The 23,965-nt window shown below is 41.4% G+C and overlaps 1 protein-coding gene across 1 annotated transcript in view; it reads left to right on the top strand.

Annotated features, from left to right (window-relative positions):
- The window catches only part of LOC119656877, a 528,228-nt gene that overhangs the window by 26,737 nt on the left and 477,526 nt on the right, over positions 1 to 23,965 (top strand). The window contains exon 2 of the mRNA XM_038063542.1: positions 8,785 to 9,268. Coding sequence (XP_037919470.1) covers positions 9,154 to 9,268 — 115 coding nt within the window. The 5' untranslated portion in view covers positions 8,785 to 9,153. The remainder of the gene's footprint in view (positions 1 to 8,784; positions 9,269 to 23,965) is intronic.

Below are 23,965 nucleotides of genomic sequence, written 5' to 3'. Positions count from 1 at the left end.
GCTTCCTAGACTGCACTGCTCAGTGTAGTAACCGGATGGATTGATGTCGTCATACAGGACCTATCCTTCCTTGTTACCAGTCGCTCCTTGCCCTTTGGATCAGAGAGTTGAGATCGTCCGAGGACTTCCGCCGCCTCGGTTTGCCTTTAGCCGCAGGCGGCCCGGATGCTATTCTCCCCTCAACCTTGGAACTAACCGTGGGTTGTGATTTGCCCTCACGCTTGGAGGTGGTTTGCATAAAGGCGATTTGCACAGCAGCGGTTTACCTGAAGGCGGTTGCCCAAGGGTGGTTTGCGCGAAAGTTGTTTACTATCCGAGGGTAGACTTTAGCCTCAACAGGTGGCACAGATTGGAACCCGGGGTCAGAAATTCTGTCTGAAGGGGTCAATATCGGCTCGTCCGTTGAGGAATTTGTTCCAACCGGAATCTTTTCCACTTGAATAAGAATCTGAGTCTACACTCAGGTTCTCCATCGATGAGCTTATAGGGTTGGATCGTCATGATCGAGGTTTAGCTTTTGTTTTTTAAGGTTTTGTTTTTTCATAATTAGCTGCTCTCGCCTTAGTTTTATCGGAGAAAGTAAATCCATCACGGTAGGGCTCCCTTTAGACGAGACAAGGCTAGTTGAAACTAGGGGTCACCTGGTACCTAGTGATTACCATTGTGGGCCACATATTAATCCCTGTAACCACTTAGCCCTCGGCACGGTAGTCACATCTTGGCTTAGGGTTTTGACTACTGCTTAGCTTTAGGCGTCAGTTCTTGTTCCCTAGAGGATCATCCCTACTGAGTTCCCTTGGCGAGGGTTAACTATTATTATTATTCTGTTAAGGGAAAGGGTTAACTGTGCAAACTTGTTTGCACTGATGAAGGGAACAAGTGGTTCCCGAAATATCGGTATTTGCAAGAATAAATACCCACACCAACGAAAAAGAAACAACAAGTTTTATTATTTCAATTCAGTTAACTGTTAGTTTGCAGAGTAGATCGTGAAGGCATAAAGTTCAATGCCAGTAAACGAAATGCGCTGTCTAAGACACCATCCAATGAAATGTAAGTAGCAATTTTACCATTAGCGGAAAAATTTGTATAGTTGAACAAACGTGGTTGGCAATGAATAGACTGATTGATTTGCTCATCGGAAGTCTGACTCCCGAATGGGGAGACGACAGCCTTCCTTTTAATAGCCATTTACAGAAAGTGCGAAATATTTTGGGAATTTCAAACGAGCTCCTATGATTTTCGTCACATACTTTCTAAAATATCTACTCCCACATAAATTTAGACTGCAGCGGCTTCTTCCTGACCCTCTTCTAAATAGACTTGATATCGTCTTTGACAAAGTTGATGTGCTGCACCTCATAAACACCGTTAATTTCAACAGAAAAGCAGTTGTCTGCTGGCTCTCTTTAAGTTATAAAATAGAGTTATTAGCCAATAATGATTGAATCACTTTATCTAAGTTTATCTAGAACTCAAAGATGCATTGATATATATACATATATATGTACTGTAAATCGTCCAGCCAAATTTGTCCTACCTATCAAAAATACAACCATTCGCCATGAAAGTTGCAAACTAACCCATTCTTCTGCAACTTTCAACAGCTAAATTAGAAAACATTTTCAATTTATTTTCACAATCAATCATTCCCCAGCAGGGGGGGGAATACTTTGCAGGTACTTAAGTCTTCAAGTTGGCTCCGGTAGCCTGATAAATCGAGAATAAAATTGTTTTCTAAATACCAGCCGAACTACTAGACTTCATCCCTTTCGCTAATTGCGGGTTATGCGATCAGGTTGTACTTTCGCCATCGAGAAGGGCTCGAAATGATTTCACTTAAAGTTCTTAATTTTCTCGAGTGAAAAGTTTTCAAAATTCTTGAAATTTTAGAGACTTCTGAGAAAACAAGGTAAATTGTGCAATGAAGTCTTAACAAATTTCGTTCTTATTTCGAATAAATTGTTATTAGTTTGCAAGAAGCTCGGTTTAAGTGGGGAGATACGATTTAGTCCTTGAATTTTTTTTGTTCTTTTCTTTTCTATAAATGGTGCTGGCGTTTTGGATTGAAAGTGAAATTAAACTGAATATCAAACTTTCCATAATTGGATCCACTTAGAAGTGATTATGAAATTATATTTAGAGCACTTGTCTCATGTCCGTCTAATTATTCAGCTCGAGTTTTCGCGAACTGGAAAAGCAATTTATTTTCGCTTATAAATTATGTATGTATACACTTGATACTTGTTTCCATATCCGGAATACCCTGATTATTCAATAAAATTCCACCGTTTTCGCCGAGAACCATCAAATTACCCTAATGATATCAGAATATATATGCATATACGTATTTCATTTATCGATCCAACCCGAATTCCGAGACTTTATCAAATGACCTAAATAAGCCAGGCAGAGTCCGTTGAATAAAAAATCCGATACAAATACATCTGGAACCTAAAATCCCATTACATGCATGCTGTTGCTCCTACGCTAAATTGCCTGTACTGGAAGATACATAGTTCAGGAAACGCTCAAACATCCGGAGAAATCCTCTTTGTTGTCGGTCATCCCCACTTTCATACATTTCTCCTGCACACATATACGAATACATACATTTGAATGGGTAGAATTTTATTGAGGATAGAGATGTTTTCTTTTCTTTCCGATTGAGATCAAACAAAAAAGATAGTTTCCTTCTAAAATGTTTTAAAGGTGGAGTAAGCTTTGTTAAAAAATGAAATAAAATTTTTCATCGTTTTGTCCTATATAAATAGAATTTGCTGTTACTAAGTTTCGTAATCTGTTTTAAACCATAATGAGGGTATTACATATAAATTCTGTCCATCTTCAACGGTTAATTTATAAAATTGCAAAAACGTGCCTTATTCATAGGAGGAGGGTTTGAGGCAACGTACTCTGTACTATCCTGAGTAAAACAGTAAAAGATCAGCGAAAGAGATAAATAGAGTATAATTGGAGTTATTCCACTGTGATAAATCCTTCCTGATTTCCCTTGGGGACAGGTTTCGCGACAGGTCGACCAAGAAAATGCATACAATGTCGTTACAAACATGATGATCGGGTTGAGTCACAAGCCTCGGAGAAATGCTAGGACGTCCACCTCAGTCGACGTGGCGAGACGGGCCCCGGTCCTGTCGAGAAATGCGCAAGGGTTCTCGACGCATGGACAGCGTCAGGGCGTGAGCAAGTTAGTCTGAAAAAACGAACAAAACAAATACGTGCCTACACCCTAAATGTCGGTACCCTAACTGGAAAGACCGAGGAACTCGCAAGAGCCTTTCGGAAAAGGCGCATCGATATCTGCGCTTTGCGAGAAACCCAATAGTTTGGTGCCAAAAGCTGCGACATTGAACACGAACGCGGTAAAAATGGCTATAAACTTCTTTATTTTGGTAGCCCACACACTCAATATGTTGTCGGTATTCCAATTTCAGCTGTAGAAGAATCGTGGAACCAAACGAAAGACATGACCCACAAAGCGGCCTCTGCAAACCTCGGGATCACCAAGCCACATAAGCGGTACATCAACCGAGATACTTGGCTTTGGAATGATGACGTTGAAATGAAGGTCCATGAAAAGAAATGCCTCTACCACAAATTTCTCTATGATAAAATATAGGCCAATTGGCAAATTTATAAGAATTCCAACCGGGAAGCGAAGAAAGCAGTCGCTGTCACGTTGTACTGATAGATGGCGAGAATATTTCAAGCAGTATTCAATTGAAACATTTGCCCATCCTCCACTTCCACAAACGTTGTCGACAATAGGAGTAGCTCCACCTGTTAGCGCAATTGAAGTGAGTAGGCAACAAAACAGAATAAAATTGAGGAAAGCCGCAGGACCTGACGACATCGCACCTCAGCTCTGGAAAGCGTAGAGCTGGGACACAACACTGTGGTTCAGTGAATTCTTTAATTGGGTTTATTTAGGAAGGAAAAACACCATCTGATTGACCAGAAAGAACCAGGTATGAGGGTATATCCAAACGAATGAAATCGGGGAAAACAGCAGCACCTGACGGTATTGCATCTGAGCTCTGGAAAGCGAGGAACCTGGACTTAGCAATGTGATTCTCTGGGTTCTTGAATTGGGTCATTTGGGAGTATAGAGCATGATCTCACTGGCAAAAAAGCAAGCTCGTTCCATTAAAAAAAAAAGAAAAACATTCCAGCAAAGTGTTCAAATTACTATCTGATCCGGTTGCTGCCCCTTACAATGACAATCTTTGAACTCATTCTTGACAACCCAACAACATCGTTGAACTAATATCTTTTTACTTTATCCGTATGGATGAGGATAATCCAGCCCAGAAAGTCCATATAGACAATATCTGTGGTAGAGTTGGAAGATGTTGCAGACGTTGAAACTCGTCACAAAACCGGGATATCTGGAGTTCCTCATTAAGACAGGTCTAGACCGTACATCGGTTGTTGCGCCGTTGATGTTGCTGGTGATGATGACCTTAATGTCAGTGGCAATGACCTGCCGAGAACTTCATGATTTAAATATTGTCAATGCTAGCAACCAATGGTGAACTGCCTTATGAAGTTGCATTGGCGTTTTTGGTGATCGACACATTAATGAAGGTCTCAAATCTAAAATTTACCGTTCTCAGTGGTTTTGAGTGTTGACCAACTACAAAAAAAACGAATGGGGCTTCGAAGTAGTAGAGATAAAGATATTCCGTTGGACCAGTAGTGTAACGTGCTATGATCACATCCGAAATGGTCATATCCGCGATCGATATAGAGTTGCACTGTTCGGGGAGAAGTTGATAGAGAGGTGTTTTCGATGCTGAGGACATGTAACTCACATTTACGGGAACTCACGTGCCAAGGTTGCTCTAAACATTGAAGTCGATCGGAAGGAGCAAAACTCGGCCAAAGTAACGATAACGTGACGCGCTAGATGCTGATTTTGAAAATCTCTTCATCCATTCAGATTTGGGCTATGACCGAGCAAAATTGCATCTTCGATTAAAACACGCTGAGGTTTTAAAAGGACGAACCCCTCTCAGTTTGAGTTTAAGCTCAAAGTATTCCCAACATGTCGTAAAAGTGGAGAAAAAAATGGAAATTTTTCTGCATGTGGCCTGAAAATTTCGAAACTCCATTGTAATATCACCTTAGATAGGGGTTGACTTCACCACTATCGGCTTGCGGCACTACGCTTTAGTACTCTGGAAAGCCAAGTAGTAACAGACGCGATGTGCGGTTTGGGCTGGCGACCTGTTTTCTGGCAGTATTTTGACTGGAAGTTTCCTAGGGCGGTCACAATTGGGTGATATACCAATGGAAATTTCTGAAATATAGGCGAAAGCTGCTTTCTAATTGGAACGGTGGTTTTCGCAATTTCCTCTTCTTTGTCATCGGTGGTTGACTTTTCCAACTCACTTTCAATAAGACCAGTTGTGCCTGATTCATAAGGTCATTTGTGCACCACCTTTGTTTCTAGTGCGGATCAGATTTTCGGTACAAGGACTGCGGAAATGTTGAGGCGAATATACACTTAAGGAGTTGAGAATTGCGGTGTTGACTGCTAGTTAGAGTAAGTGGGACATACATGAGCTCTGCTACCGTGAATGAGTGCAAGAAGTGCAGTATGGTGTGAACCGCTTTAAAAGGGATTCTAAAATTGCGTTGGTAAGGGAAGCAGGCGTTGCTGCAAATAACGACTATTTCACTACCATACGCCGCATCATGAAAGAGTTTGTATGTAATCGTCAGTCTTTTAATGCTCCCGTATCATGTCAACGGCACGTTTCTAACCCACCATGACGAGTAGCTGAAGAAGTGAAGATAATATACGGTTCTAAATCTTGATCATCAACGGCCTAACAATCGGTATTCCGTCTAGGCCTGCCTTAATAAGGAATTCAAAACACCCCGATTTTGCCCCGAGGTCCACCAATATGCTATCTCTAAAACCTGTCTGGCGTCCTGATCTATACCCTCGCTCCATCTCAGGCAGGGTTTGCCTCATCTTCTTTTTCTACATAAATATTGCCCGTATAGACTTTCTGGGTTGGATCATCCTCATTCATACGGATTAAGTGACCTGCCCACAGTAATATTTTGAGCCGGATTTTATCCACAACTAGACGGTTATGGTATCGCTCATAGATTTCGTCGTTATGTATACTACGGAATCGTCTATCCTCAACTAGGAGGACACAACATTTTTTCGGAGGATTCTCCTCTTGAACCCGACTGAGAGTTTACAATTCTTTTTGCTAAGAACGCAGGTCTCCGAGGGTACATAAGGTTTGTAACGATTATAGTCTTGTATAGTAAGAGCTTTAACCCTATGGTGAGGCGTATCAAGCGTTCTACCTCTTACGGATGATATGCTACATTATAATAACATGCAGATATGGACTACTCCGACAAACAGAAGCGAATGCACCATTCCCATCCAAGCACTCAAACGAAGTACAATCGCCTGCCTTGACGTTCTTCCTGCGAAAGTCTTCCTCCCAGTTCCAGTATTCCCTATAGAGCTGTTACTTCCACTAATTCGTAAATGCTGGAGTTCCGGGAATTTTCCCATGGAGTAGAAGAAGAAGACGATCGTGAAGATGCTGAAGAGTATTGAGTATGACAACTGGAAGAAGTATTTGCATGCTTTCTGTTGTCGCGAAGGTATTAGTTAAATAACCATGGAACGTATCAAGGAACACGTCGAAAGCTCGGTTGACAGGCTGGTCTCCGCTCCAAATCCTCCTTCACCGCCAGCGTTAACACATTTTTGGTCATTGTCAAGCGGTATGCGGAATTTAAGTTACCGCTCTACCTAATTTTGATTTCGAAAAGGCTTTTAAATGCGTGAACGGGGAGTGTACCTGGGATGCTCTACGCAGGAGAGGCATTGCGGAACATTAATCACAGCGACATATGATGACGAAAAATGTCATGTCAATAAGTAAGGAACATGTTGATCGGGAAACCAAAATAGCAGTGAGTACGTCAAATACAGCTTCTCTTCGAATTATGCCATGCAGAAGAACACACTATTCCAAGATGGTCAAGCACTATCCCACGATGGTCGAAGAATGAGTCGTTCCAGGATTACGTGGCGTGCAACAGTGCAGAAATGCAAGTTTCTCGAAAAGTCATGATAGAAGCTGAAGCACATTGTCGAAAACCGGTAGCGAAGGCGCGTTGGTGAGATTAAAGTACTATGCTCCACATACCACACCATGGGCCCATTTTATATTATTTTAAATTTAAGAAGTAATACTTGCAGCTACTTTTGAGGTATGGACCCCCTTAGACTGGAATATAGTGGAACTACGAGCCAGGTAACAATCAATGTATTGGGGTAGGTGGGTGTTCTTTGTTTGTTTTTGATGCTTTATCCGCTCCTGTCACCGCTGTTTCGCCAGTTGTTCCTTTATTTTTCAACCTTAGAAGTCAAATCTTCATTACAATTCTTATTTGGACATGGATGTTTGGGTTGGTTTTTATACTCGTCCCCCTACTGTAGGATGTACTATTAAGTGATCCAAGCACGGTCACATTGAATTCAAGAAATGAGAGACTTCCCTGGTGCATATTAAACCTCTACGATTGTTGACGAGTTCCTCCGGTAATATCGTTGATGAAATTTCCACTGCAATACTTCCCTCAGACCGTGAGTACCCCAGACTTGATCCTTTCCATTTTTAATAAATACCCTCTCCGAATACTCTTTTCAGGCTCTTCAAACTCTGACTGAACATTTTCCTCACTAGACGGAAGATTTATTCAACAATATAAAAATGTTACGCTAAGCCATGAAAGAAAGTTTGTGTTTGTATTTGGCCCTTTCTCCTTTCTCGCGCCAGGATAGACTCCACTGGTAAGCTAGGCTAGTACACGTACATCGGCATACAGTGGGTATATCAATGCTTCTCTGATGATTCCATCGATTTATACTTTTTTCTTCCTAATTTGTTGGAGTCACTTCTAACATTGGGTGATGTTTTCCTCCTTTTTTTGTCATCCTGGTTACTTGCTCACGAAAAAGTTTTCTATCACGCGCGGTAACTTTTCTTTCATCCTGGTAATATGAAATTAAATTTTAATGCAATTATGGTAAAAAAATTTGATATGACAAAATTTTGTTAGGGAAAAAGTTTTTCCTTACAAAAATTTTTCGGGTTTTCCTTTTTTTTTGTATTTTTTATCCTGTGTATGTCGCCGGTGAACAATCTTTAAAGGTTGGGAGATGAGCGAATAGAAAGGACGAAGGACCCAGACGTATCATAAAAAGTTTAGTGCCGTATTTGGCGGCATTTAGTTTAATTTGATTTTTTCCAGGGAGTGATTTTATTTAAAATTATTTCCGACGGGGGAATTTTCATTTTATTGGCGTATTCACTGAGATGGGGATGGATTAATGAAGTTCTTCCTCTGCTTATCTGCGCTGTGTTTCTTTGGGTCCTACTTAGAAGTTAACTTTGAGTTTTGGTGAATATGTAACTAATTTCGTGCAGGGAGTGAGCACTGACTTTGCTGAACTTAATTTCCTCACAGTTTTGTATGTTTAAGTCCTTTTTTACCTTCGCGGACCAGATGAAATATGTAGGTGCAATGCTGGCTCCAACGACTCCCTCGGCATTCTTGGCATTCCCCCAGTTTCCGGTTTCGAACGTGCTTGCATATTTCCCAGGCTACCTCACATACTGATCACTAGCTATTCCATTAGTCGAAAATAAATATACTTTATTTACATATCAATTCTGATGTATTAATAAATTGCTTCTTTTCGTCTCTTTCCAGACTTCCATGCAACATATTTATTCGGGGCACGTCATTCTTCATTCATTCCATTCCAATAAATATCCATAAAACGTAGATAACACCCAGCTGTTTACAAATCATTATATTTTGAATGTTTCCGCTGCATCCCCTAGTTGATGCCGAATAATTCAAATAATTCAATTTGTTTTCATGTATCAGATTTCGCTCGAAAAACGATGGAAAAATTACCAGCGATCAATCAATTAATTAAATAATTTTTATAAAAGTCGAATTGGGTGGCTGTTTCGGAGTTTTGTAATTTTGATTGCGCGAATTCAGGAAGTGTCGCGATTGTAAAAAGGAAGAAAGGGAAAATATCGTGTATGCACGGGATTTGCTATTGAAAAAATGAATTCCAAGTTAGCAGTAGTATTGCAATTGATTGCAGCAATTTTCACGTTACTCCTGTTTTTTACGTCACTTGTGTGCGGACAAATTGACTGGGACGACGATGACGACCCTGGTAAGTACTCCCCTCCTCTTAGATACTTCTAGCAGTTGCAGAAAATATTTAAATTATTAGTGCTAATTACAACCCAACCTTGGCATGAGAGCTCACGTTTCAGGGCCAATTCTCTGCTCCAAGCTGCAAACAGCCTCACAATAAGCAGTTTTATAATTGCTATGTACATTCATACGTGGAAATATATGAAGACAACAATACAGTAGTCCTAGTAGCGCGACATATTATTGCTTGATTATATGTGCCCATAATTACGGGTTTTGTAGGCCGATGATTAGGAGACGAGTAGTCTGCGCCCGTCACAACAAATGTGGCATTTTCAACTGTGGGTAACATGAAACTATTATCCAAGGCACCCACAGGAACCCCACTAACCATACACCTGTGACGTCTACTGTGCTTGCATAGTTCTGGTGGTGGCTTATAATTTAACTACGTATTATCTGAAAATAACACGTTTAATTGTTGTGCTTTGTAACACACATAATATACGCTGTGGAGAGAATGCTTGGGATTGTGTAGTAGCGACGTGCGTGACTGAACTTGAAAAGGGAACAATGTTGATTCACGAACGAAAGAACTGGAGAAATTACGTTGGCAGAGTTAACTAAGAAGGATGTTGCCTACAGCGTAATTTCTTAAGGAATGCTTTCCTGAGGACTGTGTTTTGTAAGATGTACTGTAGCTTCATACAGGCCTGAACTTTAATATTTTCATTAGTGCGGGGAATTGAGCTACATCGTTGGGTTTCAGGTTACAAATTATTCTCTGGAATTATCCTTTATTAGGGGAATTCAGGATTTTAATGATGTGCGTTCTAAAATAGTCTTTAAATTCGAGTGTAATCAGGTAGTTTGGGGGTTTAAAAAGGTTACTTTTATATTTAGCTTTTCTTTTATGTTTACACTTCTTGGAACAGTACAGTTAGCTCTCATTCTTCATGAATTTACAATTTGGTCTAGGACTTTATAGTATCCACTTGTCTCATTGCGTGCAGAAGAACCCTCCCCTCATTTTGTCCTGGCGCTTTGTCACCTGGAAAGTATATCTAGCTTTCCTCACGCTCATTTCCTCCAACAGGCTACTATTTTCCTCAATCCCTTTATCTCAAATTCCTAGGTCCACTCAACAAGCAACCAGCAGATTTTATATTTTTAATATTTATTTTTCAAAATTAATCCCCGAAAGTTAGTTATATTGATTCCTTTAAAATTAATTTTACTTGTTGTTGGTATTACACTATTCTTCCTATTATGGGCATCTAGATAGCAAATTCAGACATTAAATAACGATTTGATGGGGTGTCGCCATTTTGGCGACGCAACTTCGAGGATTAGTTCCTATAAATATAGGTCCAGTTCACGATGGCAGATACAAATAGGCGCTCATCAGCCTGGATCCGCTACCCATGTTCTGAGCAAGGGCTTGTATGCTCGCCTCTAAGAACAGCTCATCAAGCTGCTGCGGGAAATGAAAAAGCTGGATGGGGTTAAGATTAGCACGGAGATCGTGAAGGCATTGTCCGAGGCACGAATGCTGTAATGTCAAAAATGGGATTTTCAAATTTAGGGGAAAGGGACCAGTTGTTAGGTTTTTTTCAAAAAATAATTTAAATTTAGTATTCTCAATGGTAAATGTTGGATCCAAATTTAGGTCAGGAAAGCAATTAAGCAATTGAGAAGGCTAATTGGAAAAGTTAACAGGTGTTGTAATGGAATAAAAACAAAATAACAAGTCACAATACCAAAAGCTCGGCACTGCAGATGAAAGGTTTTGTGTCGATCTTATGCGAGCATCCCTCTAGGCACGGTTATCTTTTTATACATGGCCGAGAATATAAAATATTCCTCCATATTTTGTCAAACTACAAACGTATAAATTTATTTATTTATATTGTATTCATTTCCACTTTACTCTATGCATGTGCACAAACATGCCCAACTTATTGAACACTACCCGCAAACTCCATTAGCACATACATATGCCTGTCACTAGTAATTGGTAATGACTTTCAAATAATTAAAAACAGCTAAATAAACTAAAATTACCCCATGGACCCCACCGTTCAGATAAGTTCACTTTATATGATGATGACGTCGTACAGGTCTTAAGGTGCTATAAATTTACGTGAAATGCAAAAATTTAACTTTCAATAATTGTATTAATAATAGTTGGATTGCGTTCGAGAATTATGTCCTATATCATCACCATTACTGTTCATTTTACATCTCTAGAATAAACTTAAGGGGGGTTTCGGGTAAATTCCTAAAATATGGTAATATACTATAATTAACTTTATTTGTGCAGATATTGGAATGGGATGTACTTTGAGGCCTAGAATTTGTATAGGTGCAACAATGTCATTTTTTTCAGATTTTTCGGTTGGATAGGTCCTGAGAACGATTCCTCAATGTATTACCCAATATTAAAACTGCGAAAGTTGTCGGAAAATACTAATCGAACCTTTTCATTTGATATCCCATCTGACCATATTCCTTGAAAAAAAATGTGCACCCCCGCATCTATGGGGAGCCCCCTTCAAATTTAACACAAAATGGAGCCACTTACTATATGTAAAGGGATCCATAGATCGCATGTTCTCACCAAATTTCGTGACAATCGGTTTAGGCCTTTTCGAGTAAATCTGGTGTGACAAACATTGAATCGATTTTAATAAGATTTAATGTTATGTATGAAACCTTAAAAAGGAAAATTACATATTATTGAATGCACCCGCTTCTTTCGAATGGAACCTGGGAAAGACAAAGATATACCAACCATATTACAAAGCCACGGACACTACGGGGTAGCTGGATTTCCGAGTCCCGCTCGAGGAAAGACGGCAAAAGACCAGTGATGCCATCACTGCTTGTAAGTGGCTGGGTATTTGAGTCCTGTTTGAAGTAAAGAGTAAAGAATCCAGCTGGTGGGCTAGCCTTTGTGCTCCATTGCGTGAATGGCGCCCAGATTGCGACAGTCTATGTCCTCCAACTCCGACTCATATTGAACTGTTCCGACCTTGCCGATAGCCTTCCCTTTCAGCATCTTCTGCTGAACGAAATGCTCAGTTGATGGATGACAGCTTGTTATCCCAATCTCTTTGATCAGGTCCGATATAAACGCGTATAGCAGCCAACAGGGGAGTATAAAGCTGTATAAATATGTTGAATGCCATACTGGCTCAAAAGATCGTTGAAAGTCAGCTATCTGAATTGTATCCGTTATCAGATGTTATCGATTCAGGGATTCTAAACACATGAAAGATTCTCTTCTCCAAATATTCAGTCCACACGCTCGGAGTCAACCGTTTAATCGCGAATGGCTCTAAGGTTTCCGGCCCGATATCTTTAAACGACAGACGTGATGATGGACGGAATGTAGACAATTTTTACATGCATGACGATTGACGTAACGTGAATTTTTAACAGACTTGACGACAGGCGCGGATACAAGAACTTGTGCGAACATAACGACAGATCAGGATTTGACTGTGAGTACCATATTTATGATTCTGAATATGACGATCGCCTCTTGGATCTCAGGCACGACCGCTAAATTTGATTCGCTAAATCCTACAGGGGCATCCCCCCAATTGAATGGCCTGGGAATGCCAAGGCAGGGTGGGAACCTACACTTTCGTGCCTCACAATGCATCTCAGACAAGAGGATCATTGATCGGGGAGGTAATCCGTGGTGGACCATAATTTTTGCTCGCAGCACAAGGGTTCCTAGTTTTACGGCGCCACGCAGGTGGTCGAGCCGTTATTTTTTTTCATTTTCAGGTCTACCTTGCGTGTTGGTGATTCGATAGACTCGCTCGAATTCCCTTTTCGTTTATTTTTCTGGATCCGGTGCGGACCCATGCTTCCGAAAAAAGACGTGATTTTTTTGTAGAATGACACGTGGCAGTTTTTAAAGATCCCCTCACATTTTTGAGCTAGCACAGAGGTGTGCAAGCAAGTGTCGTAGGCCGCTTTAGTCTCTGTGGATCGATCTTCACGGTCAATTTCGCATCTGTTTAGGTTTTTGGGATAGGTCTCCGTCCTTGGTTGTCTCCGGTCACTCAGTATTGTCATTTGACCACCCGAATCCCATGCGTTTTTTAACATGTAAGAAAAATCAATTTTTATTGTAATTTCAGTGCAGTACGAGGTCGCTGCCACTGTATCGGAAGCGTATCACTTTGAAGAACTGCGTATTTGGAGGTTTCCCGGAAGAACTTCTTGGATTTTTTCTAGTCTAGACAGAGCATTGTCTCGTGATTTCAGTGATTGTCATAATATATACCCGTATTGCTGAGATGAGTACAGCCACTGATCTACTAGAAATGAAAGCATTTAGTGGTAGGGTTTGGGTGGATTTGATGAATATGCATGTGCTAAGCTTGCTGGAGGGCACGGCATTTATTAACTTACTTTGTACGTTTCGGAGTTAGCTTGTGTTGCGTTCACTAGGCAATGCTGGTGGAGCAGTAACCTTATTATTTTGAATATTTAGATAACCTTCAGCGTTTATCGGTTGCTGGATTATAAGTTAAAGGTAACCTAAGACTAGCCAAAGTAAAATTTGTTAGTCCCTAGTTTTTAGCGAACCTTTGTTTATGGATTCGTAGGGTTAGTGTTACATCAGCTCCATTGTGCTTGGAAATCATCACATAACAATTCTCGCCTCGAAGATCCAAATTAAATGTTATAAATAAGATTTATTCTCAAGTTCAGCTATTCGTGAATTGAGGTCAATGTGGGGTACTCGCCCCCACACCTAAGACAGGATAACTTTGACACTGTCTTTCTTTTTTCGGCACTCAGCTTTTCTTTCGTCTACTTTTCTTGGACCAAGGTCATCCTTTCCAGAGGAACTCACTCTTCCCCACCTTACCCCCGGACGTTTCTACTTCTCAGCTTCTTAGATTCCCAGCTTTGCCTTTTCAGTTGTTTGGGAGTGTTTTCGCTAGCTACAATGTTCAGTGAGAGATGGTGTCACCTACATGGTTGAACAGGCTTCCCTCTTTCGTCGCTCAATCTATAGCCCTTTTTCGTCTCTAAGCTCCACACGGTTTTCTCCTGACCACAGTTAACCTTCCCATTCCAGACGCATTTGAATCTACGGATTTGCCTGCAGAGTTAATCTTCCCACTTTGCTGCAGTTGGGATTATGTGTTACCCTGAGTTGTGCACGGTTTTATGAGTGCTCTGTGCCCACCGGTACTCAGAGGTGCGCTTGGCCCTGTCCTCATCCCAATTTCTCAATGTTGCTACTCTTTACTAGTTTTTTCCCAAACATTTTTCACTCTGTTATGTATTCTCCTTTCGAGTACTTGCCACTGCTATAATGTAACGCCCAAAAGTGGCTCTTTCAGGCTCTGTTTTATCATACTGCTTCTACTACTCAATTGAGATTAAAAGCAGAAATCTTCGACCTTTTCGGCTGTTCTCTCGGCCAGTGAGGGGTTCGGTTCGTCTAGATTAGGTTCAGCACTTTTTTAAGGTTTTGTGTGAAACAAAACCTTATTAGAATCGAGACGGTGTCTGTCTGTCCGTCTTTTTTTTTTTTTTTTTTTTTTTTTTTTTTTTCGGCGTTGGAAGGTGGAAAGGTTCAAAACCTACTGCTGGCTCCTGCCACGCAGTTATGTGAGACTTCTACTCACTAAAACCACCTCCTTCTCATTCCACTCTCCCCACGGAACTCCTATCAAGTATTGCATCGCGGGGCTGGATCAGCTTTTAGCTGCGGCTCATTATGGTTCTCTCCCTTCCTTGTTTTCGTCGTAGTTCTTCCTGCCTAAGCTGTTGGTGAATAGCTTGTAGTTCCCTTGCAACCTGGTTCCAGGCATCCGTTGACTCCAGCATAAACTCCACAATGTTTTCGGGTGTTAAACGCCTGCCTGCGACCGCTTCCATTCTTGTTCGGTGCGCGGTGAACCTGGGGCAATCAAATATGACATGCTCCGCATTCTCAGCCACGTTACCACATCTTGGGCAGCATGGTGATTCGTCGTGACCAAATCGATGTAAATAAGCACGATAACCTCCATGTCCACTCAAGAATTGTGTTAGCTCGTGGCTTAATTCCCCATGGTTTCGTTCAAACCATCTCCGAATATCCGGAATGATGCGGTATGTCCAACGAGCATTTTGGGACTCGTCCCATCGCTGTTGCCACCGTTCGATAGATTCCCACCGTGCCAGCTGCCGTCGAAATGCGCTAGACTCTCCAGCTGCATACGTTTTGTCGTAGAGTCGCCGACTTTCCTTCGCCAAGATGTCTATGGGGAGCATCCCTGCTAGTACATATGCCGCTTCTCCTGATGTTGTCCGATATGCACTGCATACCCGGAGTGCACTTAACCGATACGCCATTCCCAATTTTCGGCAGTTCACTTTGTTATTCAGAGCAGTTGCCCAAACTGGAGCTGCGTAGAGTAGCACGGAGCTGACTACCCTGGAGAGCAGAAGACGTCGACTTTGTCTTGGCCCACCAATGTTCGGTAGTATCCTCGAGATCGTTGTAGCGATGGAAGACGCTTTAGTTGCGGCGTACTCAATGTGTCTTTTGAAGTTGAGTCTTCTGTCAATAATTACTCCCAAGTATTTGAGCGATGGTTGGGAGTAAATTGTCTTTCCGCCAACTTTGATTTTCACAGTTGTGTTCTTTCTTCTCTTGCTAATGAGAACTACTTCTGTTTTATGCTCGGCAAGTGAAAGGCCAGAATTTCTCAACCAGGAATTGATCTCCCATATCGCTTCATTTGCATAGATCTCGATCTCGTCTTGGTGCTTTGCAACCACCGTTATTCCGATATCATCGGCGAAGCCAATAGTTGTCACGTTGTCCGGTAGGCGTAGCGTCAACACTCCATCGTACATAACTAGCCACAGCAAGGGACCCAGGACAGAACCCTGTGGCACTCCGCAAGTTGTCGGGAATATTTTTAGCCCATCGTCCGAGTCGCAGTAAAGTCTTCTCCCAAGGAGAAACTCGACTACAATGCGTACAATGTACTTCGGGGCTTGTATCTTGTCGAGTGCCTCGATGATTTTATTCCATTTTGCACTATTGAACGCATTTTTTACGTCGAGGGTTATTACTGCGCAGCTTTTTCCTTCTTCTATTGCAGCCTGAGCCAAGCCAGTCAGCATGCTGATTGCGTCGACAGTTGATTTTGCCTTACGAAATCCGAATTGTTTGTCGGAAAGGCCTCCTTCCTTTTCCGCAACAGCGAGCAGTCTGTTATATATTACTCGTTCAAAAAGTTTGCCAATGGTATTGACCAGACATATCGGCCTATATGAGGAGGGGTCACCCAATGGTTTACCTGCCTTCGGAATGAGTATTAGCTTTTGTACCTTCCATTGCTCGGGGAATTCTCCTTCCCTAAGGCATGCCGTGAAAACTTGGGCAAACATACCTGGTGCTGTCCTGGCGGCTACTTTCAGGGCAATGTTAGGGATTCCATCCGGTCCTGGAGTCTTTTTTTCAACCAATCTTTTTGCTGCGTCTAGAACCTCCTCATTTTCCACTATCGGAACTTCGTCGGGATTTAACTGTACTGCAGGCAAACTTGTACCATTCAGATCCACTGGGAATAGAGTGTTCACTATATTCTGCAACAACTCTGGGCAAGTAATCGGTGGGGAGCGCTCGCCTTTTAGTGATGACATCACTGACCTATATGCGCCACCCCAGGGGTCGGAATCAGCTTCAGTACACATCCGCTTGAAATGTTCGGATTTGCTCCTTGCGATAGCTACTTGCAATTTTTTCCTCGCATCTTTATATTGCACGTGTAGCTCCTCGAACTCAGGTCGGTTTCTTCTGCGCTGGGAGCGTCTCCTAGCTTTGAGACACTTTTTCCGGCATTCCTCAATTTCGGAATTCCACCAAAAATTAGGATTTCGTCTTCGGAAAGTGCTACGTCGAGGCATAGCGGCATCGCATGCCCGCTGCAATTTTTCCACGACCTGTGAAACTTTGTTTTGTGCGCTTCCCGATAGCAATGTATCTTCCAGAAGTACCTCCTTGAACATTTCTGCGTCGAATTTCTTAGTTACCCAGCTCATCGTTATTCGTGTGAATGGCTTCAAATTATTCCTTTGCGAGGTTTGAAAGATGATAGCCTGATGATCGCTGTGTGTGTACTCCTCGCTGACACGCCACTCCAAGTCTCTGATTAAGGTATCACTGACGAAGGTGAGGTCTACCACCGATTGCAATTCTCCCCTTCGGAATGTGTTGGCTCCCCCAGAGTTGGCAAGTACCACGTTCAAGCGCGAGAATGTCTCCAGCAATATTCGTCCTCTTGCGTTGGTTTCTCTGCTACCCCATTCTTCTGCCCATGCGTTGAAGTCGCCGGCTATTACTTTGGGGTTGTAGCGACTTGCATTGAAGGATAGTTTCTCCAGCAATGACGTGAATTCCTCTATTGTGAGGCTCGGTGCTGCGTAGCAGCTATAGATATATATCCCTCCAATCTTGGCACGGGTGAACCCGTCTTCTGGATGTCTTTTCGCATCTACTATAGCTTGGCTTCCGCAGCTCCATATCGCCGCTTTACTGGTTTTGTCTGCTATCCATACTCCGCTATGCAGATTTTCGTATTGTTCAGATACAATCGCAACGTCCACGTTGTTCTCGAATACGCTTTGGGAAAGTAGGTCTTGGGCCGCTCGACAGTGATTCAGATTGAGTTGCATAAACTTCATTTGGCTTTATTTATGAACGCCTTTCTGAACACTGGGCATTTACTGCTTCCTGCAATGTGGGCGCTGTCATTACTGTCTGTCCGTCTGTCCGTCTGTCTGTCTGTCTGTCTGTCTGTCTGTCTGTCTGTCTGTCTGTCTGTCTGTCTGTCTGACTGTCACACCCGATTTATTCGGAAACGGCTGGACCGATTGTCACGAAAATTGGTGAGAGTATGTAATCTGGTGATCCCTTTACATGCAGTAAGTGGCGCCATCTTGTGTTAAGTTTAAGGGGGGCTCCCCGTAGATGTGAATGGAGGGTGCAAATTTTTTTTTCACAGAATGTAGCCATGTAGGGTATCAAATGAAAGGTCTCAATTAGTACTTTTCGAATCTGGTTCAATATTTGATATTAGATGAAACATAGGGGAGTGAGGGTTCAAAATATGACCCACAAAAAGTGTAACAGGTCTCGTTCTCAGAACCTATCCAACCGAAAAATCTGAAAAAAATCACAGTGGTGCATCTCTACGAAATCTAGGCCTCAAAATATATCCGGTTCCGATATCTGCACAAATAAAGTTAATAATAGTATATTTCCACATTTTAGAAATTTACCGGGCACCCCCCCCCTTATGTTCATCCCAGAAGTACAAAATTTGGCATGCGTGTAATGAAGAATATAATGCACAGTTTGGTCAAGTTTGAAGAAAATCCAATTATTATTAACAAAGTTATAGGGGGTGAAACTTTACAATTTTTTTTGAATTTCGTTCACTCTACAACCCGCATGACGTCATCATCACATATCAGTTCGTGAATATCACAACGAAATGAGTTCTTAGGAATTGGGTCGCAGACAATTATTTTGTTTTAGTTTTTTAGTTATTTGTCAACCAGACATGTGTGTATGTAGGTATATAATATATGCGTGCTAATGAACTTTGCGGGTAGAGCCTAATTCAGTTAGATATAAGACGTAAATCGGAAATATGGGTACGATAAATTTAGATACGTGCATATATGTGTACAGTAGGTAATAGGCAGTTTGTTTGTTTAGGGTGAGCGTGATATCTATGGCTCTAATATGTACGTATGTCTCGTAGTTTGGAAAAATATGAAGGATTATGTTGGATTTGTAGCTATATACGGACAGAAAAATGTGCGTCTCTTACATAAGATGAACACAAAACCTTTATACCCGAAGCGCGAGCTTCCGGTATTCCGACTTGTTAAATCATTGGTTGAGTCCGCGTGAGGACCACCGAGTGCACCAAGCCATCGCTATTTGGGTCTTTCTCATCGGCTTCGATATTTGATATTTTAATTTTTGGTTTTTACACTAAAGCAAATGACAGGGGATTGACGTGGTGTTACTTCCTCAGATTCTTGTTAGGAGAAGTCATACACATAACTCTACCAAATGTAAATCTATTATGAGTTCAGTGCTTCCGTAGCAGTAAAATTTCCATTTCGAATCTCATTATTCCGTGGAAACGCATTTTTAAAACTGTATCCTTACACCAAAACGCATGATTTCTTTCATGATCCAAGTAATTAATTTTAATTTCCCGGGAATTCGCCTGTGACCACCATTTACTTCTGCATTAACCCAATTCATATTTTTTTAAGAAAAAGAAAAATCCTTGAAATTCAATAACAACTAATAATAGGCCATTAAGCACGCTACAAATGCAACCCCCATTAAATAATAATGAAACTGGTGAAATTTCAATGAAAGCAGCTTTGCGTGATTGAACTTCTGAAACCTCACTCGGTCTCACCTCACATTCGCTCTGCTTCGCGGGGATGACGGAAGTGCCCATGTTCTACGATTGTTCGACTACCATTTACGTTAGTTACTAAATTGAAATTTTTGAAGTAATTACCGGGTTTGTACTCCAGCAACAATAGAACGTGATAAATTGGCCGATGGACGGACTTCGCGGAGGAGTGGTTTTCTGCAATTCATAATTAAATTAGGTCCGGTGATTGAACCTGACAGTGTTGTGATTACGGGTGATAAGGAAGCATAAATAACGATAAATTGGGCTCCCTGAAGTGGAGCGGAGGAGGAGGGGTGGAGAATAAATGGAAAATTTTAGGAGCCCTGGCAGTGAATAAAGAGCCGGATTTACTTGCACCCCGACCTTCATAGTGTGAAAACTTAACAAGGCATCATGGGAAAAGCAATCCATATGTCCACCTCCAATAATTTTGTGCCTAGCGTTTCCTATATGCCTGCAAAATTTCAGGTCACGTAATGTGGAAGATTTAAATAATGGCCAAGGAGCTATACACGATTGAAAGCAAACGATGGGTGAACCCTTTCAGTTTACGATATGGGCCGACCAAGGATTGCGGAATCCACACATTCACTAAATCAATACTTCCAAAAGAATTTTTAGTAACCCTCATTCTGGCGTAAACATAACTTATTTTTTGTGCAATAGACAGACAAGGCTCCTTTGAACCGTGTCATGTCCCCGACATAGTACGAGCATATCGATTATGGCCTCCCATGATATATCAATGAAAATAAATAATTCAGTAGTAACAGAGAGAGATGATCGATGCCAGACACAAGGGCATCGCCGTGATGTAACTTCAACCCGAAGCAGGGAAAGGAAACAAGGAATCCTGCGAACGAGAAAATTGATGGGTCTTAAGACCGCTTGATTGACATAAATTTATATTCATTTTGAAATTCTTGATGTCAGGTAATGTGTCAGCTTTGTTAGAATCCCTGCGATTTAGGTGCTTGGTTAGCTATTGAAATAAAAAGCTTTGCGATGATTGGCGGATTTTAGATTTTTCCGCGGAACGATGAACTGATAAATAGTGGCTTTCTCTTCTGGTGGTAACGAGGTTCAACTTTATATTAGAAATATCTTGGAAGCATGATACGTGTAATGTGTTTACCTTGAAAGGAAAAAAAGATGGGGCTCCATGAGGGAGCGCAAAATGACATAAGTTTGAATCTGCACGCACGCCAATAAGTGCTGACTATATGTCTACAGAATTTGTCCTTCCTGTAAGGAGATAGCTACGTCAACAAAAATAAGCTTCATGAAAATGTGCTTGGAGTGGCTGGGTTAGTCTGTGAAAAGGTTTGATAAGTAAGAAAATAGCTTTCGAATAGTTAAGACCGCCATAAAAGATCTCAGTTTATTTATTTTGTATTCGTATTACCGAAGTTTCCCTCTCATTGGATCGATTGCTTAGTAGATCCAAGATGAGTGATTGCGTATATTAATATTTTTTGTCTATCAATTATCTGCCGACAAATAGCTTGCTTTATGCCACTTTCAGATTTTGACTGGCGAAGACTGTCCTTTCGGCTTGGTGCTGACACTTACAAAAAACGGACATACATAAAGTACATGTAATATCTGGTGCCAGACGTCTGTCTAAGTACCACTACCATCAAACAGAAAAACGAATGACAGAACCTTATTGTCTTCCCATAATTCTTCATGTAAATTGTAATGACTTTCAAGACATATGGGTTAGAATTCGACCATCCTGAGTGGCCGATGATGATCTAGAGGGGAGAGCCATCAAAAAACCTAAGAGAAATTAGCTAAATTGACCATGAAGGTCTGCCTGCAAAAACTCAAGCTCCATCCAAGCGCTATGTCGACACGTGCTTGAAGGCCTCTGTACTAACCTGGCTCGGGAATGTGGGGGTCCTTTTAGCGCTTTAATCCCCCACGTGTCATTCTACAAAATTCATGTGTCTATACCGATGCATGGGTCCGCACCGAATCTTACAAATAATCACACAAACAAAGGGGATTCGCGCAAGTTTAACGAAATAACAATGTGGCTCGAAGGATGTCCCTAATTGTGACAGCTTTGCAGGGATTACGGAAGAGGAGTAAGGAAAGGAATCCTGAAATCAATGAAAGTTAATTATGATTCATTAAACAAGATGTATTCAAAGGAAATGCAAAATGAAATAGCCATAACTAAAATTAACCATGATAAGCATGAACTCAACGACGGATCACAGTCTCAATCTTGGCTTTTTCTGCCTCAAATCTATGGCGTTGCCTCTGAGGTTCCCTCCCTTCCTTGACACCCTCCGGTCTTTATTTTGGAGGATGCCCCTAATTATGGGAGCTTTTCAGGGACTAAGGCGGAGGAGACAGGAAAGGAATCCTCAATTCAAAGAAAGTTAATTATGATTCATTAAGATTCATAGGAAACGTAAAATGAAGTATCCGTAACTGAAATTGACCATGATAAGAATTAATTAAACCAAAAGAGCGAGAAACCAAAACAATTCTTAATGAAATAATTAAAAAAAATACTAAAATAATTAAAAAATAGTAAATAATATAATTATAAAATAAAAAAAATTCACGATTGCACACTCAGGGCTCTGCGTGATTACATTCCTAAAAATTCAAACAACGCAACGGATTTTTTTTTGATATCCACAGGAAGCCTAAACACACTCAGCGAACGATATAAAATGGCCCTCATAACTTGCTTTTCAGCCCGCTACATGTTTATAACGTCCGTTCTTAGTAAAGGGATCAGTGTGCACTTTGAAAATGACGACATTCTGTCTGAGGATCAGAAGGGCAATCAATGTGGATCAAGGAGCTGCAGAGGGGAACTAATTATTAACTTCATAGTTGTGGAAGAGGCAACTGGAGACCAAAGAAATCTCTTCGGTTGCTATATCGATTATACCAAGTCTTTTGACAGCGACCCGCACACCTGGTTAGCAGTGATCATGGAAGGGTGGGATATCATCTTGTGACTGATCTCATGAAGTTTCCGCTATATCAGAGCCCCCTTACGGGGAGACATTTTCAATCCACTGAGCTCGCTATGGTTTCGTACTGCTTTGAACTCGCTTTTATGGCAACTGAATGAAACTAGAAGGCACAGTTTTGCAATATAATATGGCCTACGTGCTAATTTGGGGCTGATACACAAGTGTCGAATCATCTTTCATCTGAGAAGATCATCACGAGCCACATGTCGAACATAGCAGCTTTGACCTCAAAATACAAGCTAAGATTCACTGCGCATTTATATTTACAGCAGAAACAAGGTGAGGCCCTTGTTAGAGTTGGCAGATTGGGGACTGACTAAGTGGAGTGAAGGCTTAATCCCTCAATCCCCTGGGTGGTGTCAAATCAGATCAGAATAGATGGCCATGTGCTGGGAGTTCTTAACTGAGTCAGATGGATTTATGCAGAATATCCAGGACAAATTACTACAATAGTGCATCCAAGCACTGGCTGATCATGTCCGGTTCACCGATAGGAGCCGGAGGTTTTTTCTCGGGGCATTTTTCGAGTCAAAGCATTTCATGCATTACCGCACTTTTCCAGCATTTCTGTCTATACCTGCGTTGCGATTGCCATAACATTCTACATGAAGCTAGCTAAGTTTCCGGTGCATCCTGATTGAAATACGCTCTCAACCGTATAGTTTCCTGACATTAAATGTTGCAACTATGAAAAAGGCCAGCCTCAATCACGGGGCATATAATTTTGGAGAGTATCCACTAGTTAAATTTTTTGGGAAGAGTTCTAAAGACGTGAAGCCGGCTTTAAAGTTATTGTGGAAAAAATAGCCTTATCATAAATTGTTCTGAGATGAAAAGATATCATTACAACCCCATTCCGTTAATAGTGGTCTTACTGTATTATTAATGCAGTATTACACAAAAATCGGAACCTGATACACGTTATATCGGCATTCAGTGTTCAAAGCACAAAACCACTAGAGCTAATCAACGCGTTGTATAATATATAAATGTGGGCCCCCACAGACGGGACTACTTTCAATCAAATTGGCCACATTTTGATTGAATGCTGTCACGTCTTAGTCTTACTGAATGTCAGAACCTATATGGTGGCCAATGTAGACTGCGATCAGCATCTTGTTGGCGTGGTGCTCGGGCTCAAATAACAACACCGCCCCTCTGCCAAACAGGTGAGAGTGAACAATTAAGCCATCCACGACGAAGCTCTCTACAACAGCTCTAGAG

Source organism: Hermetia illucens, chromosome 5 (assembly GCF_905115235.1).
Source record: "Hermetia illucens chromosome 5, iHerIll2.2.curated.20191125, whole genome shotgun sequence".
Taxonomy (NCBI): Eukaryota; Metazoa; Arthropoda; class Insecta; order Diptera; family Stratiomyidae; genus Hermetia; species Hermetia illucens.
The sequence above is the reverse complement of the archived record's forward strand: the minus strand, read 5'-3'. Positions and strand labels throughout refer to the sequence as shown.